Raw genomic sequence first — 13,120 nt, 5'->3', positions numbered from 1 at the left:
GTGCGTGGTCCGGCTGTCAGACCCCCACGAATCATATACTGATGACCTATCCTGTGAATAGGTCATCAGTATGAAAAACAGCCCCCAACCTGGACAACCCCATTAATCCTTTAACAAAAAAAAACAGAACAAATACGGATGAAAAATGGACAAATCATAACAAAATACGGTACAAAATGTAAAATAAGGGATCCCTATAGTGCCTCCGTATTTGATCCGTCTTTTCATACGCAAGTGTGAACTAGCCCTATAGCTCCGCAGCGACGCCTGCTAGTCACGGTGCAATGGAAACATGACCACGACACACACAGTGTGATTTTAATGTGTCCTTATGGGGAAAAAAATACAAATCCGCTCGCAACCACTTCTGTCACTTGAGACTTCGTTTTCCATCGGGAATAATGGAAAGTCGTGATAATAGCGCGATTTTATTGTTAGTTGGAGTTGCGATAATGCCACGATTTTAATGTGAGACACAGGCAATGCACATAATATAATAAGGGGGAATATAATAGATTATATCAGTTTAGTCTGCTTGTGGTCTGGTGATAATCCAGATTATCCTGCGGTCCTCTATTGGGAACAAGTATCGTAGAACCAATTTTTACAGCACAAATATTCCAAGATGCAGATGAAGAAGAGTAGACGGGCTGAAAATACATCTCCTTAGGATTTATAAAATGTGAACTGAACCCTATGATGATCTAAATTCAGTTCAGCTGAGCCGCGGGAGGTTTGGGTATTGTGACGGTAATATGGACGCTCAAATGTCAACCCGTTACGCTCATCTGAAACCGGCCTTTGCCAATTCTGTTTGAACAGTTTTATCTTTTGTGACTGCAATTAGATCCCTGTTTCAGCATTGGTCCCATTTCTTCTTTCTACCTATAGCCTTTGGTGAAATTCGTACGAAAAATCTGTTCAAACCTGTTCACAAAAAGTTTCTCACGAGGGTGGGGCGAATTACAACACATACAACAGAGCAAGTTCTAAGGCAGCCAATAGCTAAAATCCCTGCATGTAAAATAAAAATTGTCAATAATTAGAGGATAACATGACATTTGTGATTTCCACCAATAAGGATATATTCACACACGGCAGATTTGTTGCAGCCATTCATCTGAAGGGGAGAAGAAAGGGAATAGGGGATGTTTGGGGGAGTCCACGGGGCCGATCATTGAATGTATGGGGTCCAGATATTTTTCATCCCTTTTTTTGTATGGCATGTCGCCACAAGCAGCCAGCGACCAGGATTCACATGTTGCGGACAAGATAAAGCGAGGGATCACGGCACTGTCAGCATGGGAACAGAGCAAACTTCAAACCGTTCAGTTGAGGGATTTGTTTTAGTGGTTAAAAGAAAACACTAATTCAGATAAGAAAAAAATTAACTAACATTTGTTACCTTCCAAATACTAAGCTAATAGGGAAGGAAAATATGTTTGTGTCAATGAGGTGTAAGAAACTGATGTTGCATCTTTCTTTATACCACTAGGTGGCAGCATTGCTACATGTTTGAAAGGAAGGTCCCTAACCAGCCTTAGGAAACTTTTATAAGGCCAGGATCACACACGCACAGTTTTGATGCAGTTTTTGGTTCAGTTTTTTGAGCCAAACACAGAATGCATCAGTTTTTCTTTATAACTTTTCTTCCATTTGGATCCACTTCTGACTTTGGCTCAAAAAAACTGAGCCAAAAAAATGCATCGAAACTGTGTGTGTGATCCTGGCCTAAGGCTGTATACACACGTGCAGTCTTTGATGCAGTTTTCATTGCAGTTTTAGATACAGTTTCTTGAGCCAATTGTAATAGGAATCTACTAGAGTGGCCATAAAGCCTGTCAATCATACGTAACAATGTTTCTGGGTCGCCAGTAGTTATTGCTATGGATTTGATGTTTGACTACAATAAGCTGAGGATTACCCATGTGGGGCAGCGTAGACATTCAATCATCTTTTCTGCAATCCTAATATTCTGATCATGGTCGAGATCTGCAGTCAAATTTATCAACATTGAAAATGTATTGTAGCGTTCATCTGACCGTAGATAAAATGCTGTGTCTAGATTCCTTTAATCCGGCATCCGATAATCCAGAGAGGTTGATAATCCTGCACCTTTTTAAAGCACAGAACTGTAATATATTGAATGCCTGATAATCTGTCACCTATCTAGTCCCATTGATGCTCGGTTAAAGGAATTTTACTGTATTTATCCTTTACTACTGAACATACTCAGGGAATTTATTAAACACTCTATGCCAGTTTTCTGGCACAGAAAAGATTACATTTGCGCAAAACTATTTTTTTTGCTTCATTTTTATTTTGCTTGCCACTTCAGCCGTTTCTTTTTAAAGTGGGTGGGGCTTAGCAGGAGGGCGTGTCCACCAGCAGCCCGGTAAATTTACATTTTAAAGTTGGCGGATCTTCCTAGACATGTCAGACACTTTCCTCTTCCTTATACCGGCTCTTGGTTGGCTTAGTTGATGCCAGTATTTTGCTCCGAAATTTTGGCCCAATTTTGGTGCAAGGTGGTGCAATTAGGTCACACCCCTTTTCTGCTAGAAAGCGCCCTTTCAACTAAGGCACGCCTCTAACCGTGTGCAGCACAAAGAGAGTCTAAAAGAGTTAATAAATGTGGCACACGGCATGTACGGAAGAATTCTGACGCGTTTTGAATAGTAAATCTGCCCCATTGCGCTTTATATTTGTTTCAGACTCAGAAAATTGCTGAATAGGCTGCATTTTGTTACCTCTGGCTATCACCCTATGAGTATGTAGAAGCCCAGTTCCTGCAGTTCAGGATGCCCCTGTGAATTCTTTCTACAATGATTACAATTGAGTTACATGGAAAATGTCTCACCCATGAATGATCTGTGAAGTTATTAGGAATTTCCGTATTAGACAATGTCACTATGTTTACATGAACCTACATAATCTAATCCCGTGACCCAAGATGGGAATCTCTTCTGTAGACTGTTTCTCATAGTTGACCCCTGTACTGGGTACCTGAGATACCTCACACCTCCAGTCAAAAAATGGAAAACGTGTCAGTATTCTGCAATCCCGTCTTTCTCTTGCTTGTTCTCCAGTCAACTTCTGGATACTAAGTAGCTGTCTGATAGCTACCATTGTCAGCCATATTCGCTCTCATTGGGCAGCTGTTACTGTCACACGACCATGCAGATGATTCCCTTCTCCTCTCTCAGGTCTCACTGGCAGTCAATCTCTGTGAGAAAACATTCTCTATATCCTCTGTGTAGAGAGAAATGCTTGTTTGAACCTATCCCCATAGAGTGTCAACCATGATCTTATATCAGTGAACAAAATATAGTTGTTTTTTTTTAGGGATGTGTCAAAAATATCTGATGTTTTGCTCTCAACCTATAGCCTATTGTGTGATCAGGCTTTCTGAAAAAATTCAAAGAGGGAATGATGCGGAGTGTAGTTTAACAGTGACATCAAAAAGGAAGTAGCTAGCTTCTCCTCCTACATTGATTTCAATATAAATAAAAATAAGTGACACAGCTGCATGAAAAAGGTCAGATATTTTTAACAAATACGTTTAGCAGTTTTATTGCACAGTCCTTTTTGTTCACATCTATGGAACTATATGTTAAATTTCTTACCCCAAAGGAGCTGGATTTTATTTTATTATTATATTATTTTTCCCATCTGAGACACTTATAAAAGTCTTATAGGTGACCGCAGCCGCCGACCCAACAGACAGGTGGCAGTTCTCTCCGTGAAAGTCAATAGGAGTTGCAGCAAGCATGCCCCAGTCTACGGCTGAATATGGCTGCTGCCAGCCACCTCGCCCATCAGAACAGAGATAGGTTGTGGTCCCAGAAGTGGGAAGCGCACCTATAATACATTGCTAGAATATGCCATAAATGTCTCTGATGGGAATACCCCTTTTAAGCTGGCGTGTGAATGAATCCTGGGCATTTTGCTCAATGGGTGGCTGCTAAGATCAATCACCGGGCATATGACCCATTCACTCTGCCTACGTCTTTATATCCATTCAGAAAATGACATTCTGCAAACCTGTCTCCTAAGAAATGCTGAGGCATTTGTCCATGTCGTAATCAATGATCATCATTCCATGCGTGTCATGAGAGTCTGAAGACTCAGTGTGTGTATGTATATATATATATGTATATATATATATACATATACATATGTATATATATATATATACGCACACACATATATGCATATATATATATATATACACACACACACATATATATATATATATATATATATATATATATATATATATATATATATATATATATAAATAATACACATGTCTGCGAGTCCATCCTCTCGGGGTGTCTGAATGGTTTTGCAGATCAGTTGCTATGGAAACCGGAGTGAAGTGCGAACGACGTCTGTGTGTGTGATGGTGGGGGGTCTGTTTGCACAGAAACACAGTCTGCATCCCACAGAAGAGAGGATCCAAGGCGGCACGCTGTGTAAGATGACGGAAGGGGTGGGGAATGGAACCCAAATATAGCACTGACTAGGACATGCATGTATAATATAGCAGGGAGCTTCAGAACCGGGGCACAGGGGTTATGTCGTAAGATATAGGGGGCGAGATCACATATAAAACCACTAGACAAAGGATCCATCTGTCATTGTAGTAGAGGAACTCAATAGATGAGGCAAGAACAGATGGCACCAAAGCATTACAACAGACCACCATTCACTGCACCAGTAGGGCGAGCCACCTAATAGACCACATTACAACCAGACACAGACCCGTTACTGCAGCGGAAAGGTGAATTGAATGCACGCTCAGCACTGCCGCACATCACACCACTATGCATAATGCACTTCAAGACTTCTTCATGTTATTGAAGACATCCCATACTCTGCACAGTAGACAGGAGACTTATGTATCATGCCAGACTACAACAGGTCATCATTAGAATAGCACGTGAGACATATTAACCATGATAGTAAGGATCCATAGAGTGCTATGAGGGTGCAGTATATCCAAAAGTCAAGCAGGTCAATAATATAGTCAATATAGCTTACTGACCTATGACAAGAGGTAGGACACTGTCGAAATCTTCAAACCGAGACATTCGTTTTAGTATTAAGGAAGGGGTGGTATGTTTCAAGGAATTTTTTTTTTTTTCGAAAGGTGGAATTTTTGCCACGAGAAAAGGGAAGATAGGAGATTCTTTGCGTTTGCAGAATAGGAAGAAATTGCTGTGGTTGTAGATGGCGGTGGCTGTAGATGGCGGTGGTTGTAGATGGCGGTGGTTGTATATAGGGAGGTTGCCCATTATTAAATGCAATGTAATGATGGATTGTCTGACATGTGCAGTGCATGCAATATTTACTAAGGTGGATCGTGGAGCTTTCCATTTTACTGCTGACCCTTCATTTTTTTAGGACCTCTCTTGGTGCATGGAAGATTAGCTGCCCAGGGATTCAATTCAGGTATGAAGAGGGGTTAGAAATTACTGGGAAGTCTATGGCTGCCTTTAAAGAGGACTTGTCAACTCTCCTGACTTGTTTATTTTATTAAACACTTTTATTATCCATGAAATAACAATCCATAGAAAGCTGCCTTGTGCCATTCCTCTGTTATTCCTCCTAGAAATGCATGAATAATTGACAACTGGGTGTTACCACTCCCCTGTCAACTCTGTCAGCATTGATTGGACGGTGTCACTCTGTGTAGGGACACACCCCCAACTGGAAACAACTAGTTGTCAATTTATTCATAAAATTCTAGAAGGAATAACAGAGGAACGGCACAACATGAGTTCTAAGAAAAGATGCTCCAGAATTGTTATTTCATGGAGAATATTATTATTTACTTGACCAGACATGTCAGGGGAGGTGACAGGTTCTCTTTAACCCCTTAGTGACCAGCCTATTTTATGCCTTAATGAACAAGCTATTTTTTTTTTACGTTTTTCCATCATCTCATTCAAGGAGCTATGACTTTTTTATTTTTGCGTCGTCATAAAAAACAGCAATTTTGACACACTTTTTTGCATCCTAAATTTACGCCGTTTACCGTGTGGTATAAATAAAACAATAACTTTATTCAGCGGTTTGTTGCGATTGCAACGATACCAAATTGATATAGATTTTGTATGTTTTACTACTTTTACACAGTAAAAACACTTTTTTTCTTCAAAATTATTTGTTTTTGTATCTCCATATTTCAAGTGCCATAACTTTTTTATTTTTAAGCTGATGCAGTTGTATGAGGGCTTTTTTTTGCGGAACAACTTGTAGTTTCTTTTAAGGTAGGGTTCACAGAAAACAGCAATTTTTGCATTGTTTTTTATTTAATTTTTTACGGTGTTTACCGTGCGGGTTAAATAATGGAATAACTTTATAGTTGGAGTCGTTACAGACGCGGAGATACCAAATATGTGTAACCTTTTTTTTTTTTTATAATAATAAAGCATTTTGTAAGGGGAAAAGTGAGTTTTTAATTTTGTTTCACTTATTTTTTTTTATTAACGTTATTAAACTTTTTTTTTACATTTTTACTAGTCCCACTAGGGGATTTCACTATGTGATCGTCTGATCGTTTTTATAATACACTGCAATACTTTTATATTGCAGTGTATTACTTGCCTGTCTGTGTAAAACGGACAGGAATCTGCTAGTCCATGCCTTTATTAGGCCCCCTGGCTGCCATAGAAGATACCGCCACTCTGCGATTACATGCATGGTGCCAGTGGGGTGAGAGAGGGAGCTCCCTCCCTCTCTCCAAAACCACTCAGATTGAGCGCCGCATCTGAGGGGTTAAACTGGCGAGATCGATACTGAGAGCAGTGAGATTTATCGGCTCTCTGCTCTGTTTATTTATTCCGATGCAGAGTCGTGACAAGGCGTCACGATAAAGGGCATTGGAATAAAGCCCATTAGTGGCCGCCGTGAAGAGGCATATTGGCAGTCACTAATGAGTTAAAGAGGATCTGTCAGCTCTGCTGACGTGTCTGTTTTATGAACTTATGACGTAAAAGTGCTGGAGCATCTTTTCTTAGAACTCTGCATTGTGCCATTCCTCTGTTAATCCTCTATAAAATGTATGGGTAAGTTGGCAAATGGGAGTTAACATTTCCTTGGTCAATATGGTGTGTCCCTACACAGTCTAACACTGCCAGCACTGATTGGACAGCTTATAGGGATATGCCCCATTGACAAAGGAAACGGTAACAACCAGTTGGCAATTTATTCACACATTTCCAGGAAGAAAAACAGAGGAATTGCACGATGCAGAGTTCTAAGAAAAGATGCTCCAGTATAGTTACTTTATTTAAAAAAATACAAGTATTTCCTAAAACAGACATGTCGGCAGAGTGGACAAGTTCTTTTTAATGCTGGGGCTTATTGCCAGGCATGGTAGAAAATATTAATAACCATTTAGCATATACGGTACTTGAGACTCTGATTTCTGATCTTATCGTTTATGCAGCTACAGTGAAGGAAATAAGTATTTGATCCCTTGCTGATTTTGTAAGTTTGACCACTGTCAAAGACATGAACAGTCTAGAATTTTTAGGCTAGGTTAATTTTACCAGTGAGAGATAGATTATATTTAAAAAAAAAAACAGAAAATCACATTGTCAAAATTATATATATTTATTTGCATTGTGCACAGAGAAATAAGTATTTGATCCCTTTGGCAAACAAGACTTAATACTTGGTGGCAAAACCCTTGTTGGCAAGCACAGCAGTCAGACGTTTTTTGTAGTTGATGATGAGGTTTGCACACATGTTAGAAGGAATTTTGGCCCACTCCTCTTTGCAGATCATCTGTAAATCATTAAGATTTCGAGGCTGTCGCTTGGCAACTCGGATCTTCAGCTCCCTCCATAAGTTTTTGATGGGATTAAGGTCTGGAGACTGGCTAGGCCACTCCATGACCTTAATGTGCTTCTTTTTGAGCCACTCCTTTGTTGCCTTGGCTGTATGTTTCGGGTCATTGTCGTGCTGGAAAACCCAGCCACGAGCCATTTTTAATGTCCTGGTGGAGGGAAGGAGGTTGTCACTCAGGATTTGACGGTACATGGCTCCATCCATTCTCCCATTGATGCGGTGAAGTAGTCCTGTGCCCTTAGCAGAGAAACACCCCCAAAACATAATGTTTCCACCTCCATGCTTGACAGTGGGGACGGTGTTCTTTGGGTCATAGGCAGCATTTCTCTTCCTCCAAACACAGCGAGTTGAGTTAATGCCAAAGAGCTCAATTTTAGTCTCATCTGACCACAGTACCTTCTCCCAATCACTCTCAGAATCATCCAGATGTTCATTTGCAAACTTCAGACGGACCTGTACATGTGCCTTCTTGAGCAGGGCGACCTTGCGGGCACTGCAGGATTTTAATCCATTACGGCGTAATGTGTTACCAATGGTTTTCTTGGTGACTGTGGTCCCAGCTGCCTTGAGATCATTAACAAGTTCCCCCCGTTTAGTTTTCGGCTGAGCTCTCACCTTCCTCAGGATCAAGGATACCCCACGAGGTGAGATTTTGCATGGAGCCCCAGATCGATGTCGATTGACAGTCATTCTGTATGTCTTCCATTTTCTTACTATTGCACCAACAGTTGTCTCCTTCTCACCCAGCGTCTTACTTATGGTTTTGTAGCCCATTCCAGCCTTGTGCAGGTCTATGATCTTGTCCCTGACATCCTTAGAAAGCTCTTTGGTCTTGCCCATGTTGTAGAGGTTAGAGTCAGACTGATTAATTGAGTCTGTGGACAGGAGTCTTTTATACAGGTGACCAGGTAAGACAGCTGTCTTTAATGCAGGCACCAAGTTGATTTGGAGCGTGTAACTGGTCTGGAGGAGGCTGAACTCTTAATGGTTGGGGGGATCAAATACTTATTTCTCTGTGCACAATGCAAATAAATATATATAATTTTGACAATGTGATTTTCTGTTTTTTTTTTATATAATCTATCTCTCACTGGTAAAATTAACCTAGCCTAAAAAATCTAGACTGTTCATGACTTTGACAGTGGGCAAACTTACAAAATCAGCAAGGGATCAAATACTTATTTCCTTCACTGTATAAATATTATCTTTGTCAGCAGCACATCTCCCTGTGTAAACAGGGAGACGAGCTGCCGGCATGATGGAAATGTATGAGGAAAAACGATCGCAGTAATGATCGCTCGTCCCCATACATAACCAATCATTGCTCCTTGTTAAAAGCGCAAGCAAGAACCAATCAACGAGCTGCCTCGTTGATCGGCGCTTGTTTTCACGTCCCATATAGGACCGTGTAATAGGATCTCAACCCTTCTTATTCCATCCATTAAAGACTATTAGACCATTAAATTTCCTCAGCCTTCTTAAGAAGTAAGGTATCATACAGGGTGGCAGAATATATATCTGAGAATGTACTTACTTCTTGGAAACAAACCAAGAATAAAGATATAAGGCCCAAAGGTTTAGTTAATACAATCCAATAACAAGTAAGACACAGTCAAATCAAGAACTTAACATTGACAAGATTGGTAGGGTTTACAGAATGCAATCCCCTCCACAGTATGAAACCTGTTCTTATTTTATTTAGGTAGCCGAAAGTCCTTAGACTGTGAAGATATGGGAGTCTTGCAAATGGCGGAGTCAGAGCTTTCTGGAAACACTAAACCCAAAGGACAAGAGGAGTCACGCAAGGCATCTACACAAAGTAGCCAAAGTCCTAAAACATCTCAACCATCCTGCCTACGAGGAGCTTTCATTCGTTTATTTGCGAAGAGGACAGAACCAAACAATAGGGCAGAAGAAGACCCAACAAGCATCCAAAATACAGAAGATCCGGAGGGAGTGAGAGGGAAAAAACGAAGAGTGGCTGGAAGTATCTTCCGACTACCATGCCTCAGACCTGCGGAGACAACAGCTAATGACATTAAGGATAAGACAGAGGATCAAAGTAGTGATGTCGTTCAAGAAGAAGAACTGAAGCCATATTCTAAGGCGTCATTTCTTCGCAAAATCAGATGCTATAGACTAATGAGGGAAAAGGATGCCACAGAGAAAGAGAAAGTCATAGAAATGTCACAACGTAAGTATGATAGGGAAAATGCTGAGGTAAAACAGTACAAGGGACAAGAGAGGGTATTGGAGCAGAGTGAAGAGGGTCTTCAATGCATTACCCATGGTGAAGTGGTGGTATTAAAAGGAAAAGACACAACAGAACAGGAATGCCAGGTGGAAAGTTTGGGAGAAGCAGGCAATGATTTTCTAGAACAGGTTTTTGATGAGGAGCATGTAGGAGAGCAGGAGAACAGCTTAACGAAACAGGAATGCTGCACAGGAAAGTTACGTGAACTGGAAGAAATAATACAAATAGAAGATCCTTCACAAGGTCTAGGGGGCATGGGAAGAGACTTGGTAAAAAACGAGAGTTTTGTAGAGACATTAAAAGAGAAGGGTGCCTTGCCAGAAGGTGAGGGGAGTCTTCTAAAGACACCAGCTGAGAAAAACTTGGCAGAACAGGAGAGTCAAAGAGAAAAAGTAGAGAAGATGGAAAATGTGTTAGATGCAGTAACAGAGCAGAAGGAAGGCGTGATAGAACCGAATAACTATTCAACAAAGGTGGGGGATCTAGATAATGCTTTGTCAGATAATATTGGCCAACCAGAGGTGGTGAGGAAGCAGGAAGAACACATGTCTAACCAAGAGGAGGGGGCACTGGAAAAAGATTTGCCCGGACAGGAGGGTGATGGTATCATGATTACCAATACAGAAGAGTCACTGGGTGCAATACAAAAATGTTTTCCAGAAAACAAATGTGATACAGATGAGTTGGGAGATGCAGGAAAGTATTTGGGAGTAGAAGAAGGTCATGCAGAAAAGGTGGGAAATACAGAAAATAATTTGTCTGGACAACAAGGTCTGGAGAATGACATGGAAGACACAAGGAATTACTTGTCAGAACTAGGTGGTCAGATAGATATGAGGGGACTAGAGGAAAAAGCTAGGACCGAGTGGGATAGTCAAGGTGATATTGCTCACAAAATGGACAATGATGTTTTGGATAAGGATAGTCATGGAGAGGAGGAAAGTCATGTTGAGATTGGTGGTGACCAAGAGAAAGACTTGGTAGATCAAGAAAGTCATGCAGAGAAAGTAGAAAACACTTGGAAAGACATATCAGAACAAGATAGTCAATACACTCAAGCAGAAACGGTGGGAGAATGTGAGGACAACAGCACGGAGGTCTCGGGGATATCCTTGGGTGCTCAAAACAAGCAAAACTTTACAAACAACTCTAATCAAGGACTAACTATTACTATCTTGAATCAAGAGTCTGTGACTTCAGAAACATGTCTGCCACAAGATCCATCTGCTAAGAGGACATTGGGTTCTGAAAACAATGAAGAGCTTGTTGCATCTGTCAAGAAGAAGTCTACGGCCAACAACACCAGTCCATCTTCTGAGGAAGCACACACACACGTTCTGGGCTTACAGAAAGAGGTGCTAACATCAACAAACACAATGGACCTTACCTACCAGAACCACGATATCCTCCATGCATGTGTCAATAATGAGGATGATGGTGAGGAGAGCCCAGATTTGGGATCCCTAAGAGTAGAGGTGAAGGACATGGTTGAATGGATGGTACAGGAAGCCTCAGATAGACTCGCTCATTACACACAAGAATCAGAAGGTACTGAATAAAATAATCAGTTTTGTTCTAGATATATCTTTTAACTGGACCAGTGTGATTCTAACTTTAGATAGATGGCAACAAGTCCTAGCACAGTCCTAGCAGTAACACATGTTGAGCACCTAGTTGTGGAGGTTTGGCATGTGTCTTAGAATAAACCTAAAATTAACTTCCTCAGATAGAATAATCAAACATGTTTCCACTTCACTATGCATAGAACATATGTCTATGAAGTTACTAGAAGAGTCACCACACATAAATACTCAGCTATGAGGACCATTAGTGTCGGGATGTACTGCATGCATCATAGGAAAGAATAACACAACCACGGATTTATGACGTATAGGAATTTACACATAAGAGCACGGGCATATCATAAGGATCATATATATATTTCTGTATACATGATTGACTACTAGATGACTGCTGTATCATAACACTGGATAACACATGCATTTGATGAAAGCAATCTGGGTGGTCCCATCCTGAAGACCCTCACCAAAGCAATTCATATGGTGATATCTCCCCTTTCAATAAGTGTTGCTCATCTCTTCATGAAATATATCAATGTATTTCTAATTGACACCATTTTAAGACAACACTGTTTAGAATATCATTGCATTAAATATTCTTAAATGTATATACATCTCTTATGTGTGGGTATTATTGTAGCTTTGTCTGTAATGATTATTCCTATATTAGGGTTTGATGCTAAAGCATCCGGAAAAATACATCATCGATGAACCAAGCCTTCTAACATTTTCCATCACACTTGATGAACACAGGGTCGGACTGGCCCACCAGAGGTTCCTCTAGTGGCCCAGACTCTGACATAATTATCATCCCCAAGGATCAGAAGCAGACGACAACCCCACTTGGAGATGACTTGGAGCCCATCACTTACCACTAGGATCTATTTCTTATGGGTTTATTCACAAATACCCTATTAGACCCTATTAATAATATGTCCTGTGTGTGAAGTGATAACATAAAAGAGGGGGCTTTCAAAATAATTTACTATGGTCGGCCAAGGAACACTGGATGAACATAATAAAATAACATTTTGGAAGATTTATAAGGTTAATGGGACTGTCCTTGCACCTTCTTTCTTGTCATTCTCTGTCCCTCTTGCCCCTCCTAAGAGATATACTTCCAAGGAAGTAAGAGAGATGCTGCATAACAAGAGGGGTAGGTGTTATGGGGAATAGGGCACTGAATTTGCCTTTGACTTATTCTTGAAGGTCTAACTATACATCTTAAAGTACATTGGTTTATGATATTAGCAACAATTTCTGTAATTTATTTCACATGCATACTGTATAAAGGTGAACATGCAAATTAGATGAAAGTCGTATAATCGTAGCAGCCTGTCAGTAAAGCCACATGTACATGGAGCGATAATCGACCGAACAAGCGTTCACAAGAACCCTTGTTTCCCAATTATTGACCTGTGTA

General features: G+C 40.5%; 1 protein-coding gene across 4 annotated transcripts; it reads left to right on the top strand.

Moving 5' to 3' along the window:
* Positions 1–4,402: 4,402 nt before the first annotated feature.
* LOC142658852 (uncharacterized) lies at positions 4,403–12,278 on the top strand. Of its 4 annotated transcripts, none has more exons than XM_075834463.1 (3): positions 4,403–4,478; positions 5,410–5,457; positions 9,566–12,278. In XM_075834463.1, the coding sequence occupies exon 3, from the start codon at positions 9,595–9,597 to the stop codon at positions 11,674–11,676; it is 2,082 nt and encodes a 693-aa protein (XP_075690578.1). In that variant the 5' UTR covers positions 4,403–4,478; positions 5,410–5,457; positions 9,566–9,594; the 3' UTR covers positions 11,677–12,278. The 4 variants fall into 4 exon arrangements, with proteins under 4 accessions (XP_075690578.1, XP_075690579.1, XP_075690580.1 ...); XM_075834464.1 differs by lacking the exon at positions 4,403–4,478 and adding an exon at positions 4,514–4,786; XM_075834465.1 differs by lacking the exons at positions 4,403–4,478; positions 5,410–5,457 and adding an exon at positions 4,514–4,786.
* The last annotated feature ends 842 nt before the right edge of the window (positions 12,279–13,120 follow it).

Source organism: Rhinoderma darwinii, chromosome 8 (assembly GCF_050947455.1).
Source record: "Rhinoderma darwinii isolate aRhiDar2 chromosome 8, aRhiDar2.hap1, whole genome shotgun sequence".
In the NCBI taxonomy this organism is placed as follows: Eukaryota; Metazoa; Chordata; class Amphibia; order Anura; family Rhinodermatidae; genus Rhinoderma; species Rhinoderma darwinii.
The sequence above is the reverse complement of the archived record's forward strand: the minus strand, read 5'-3'. Positions and strand labels throughout refer to the sequence as shown.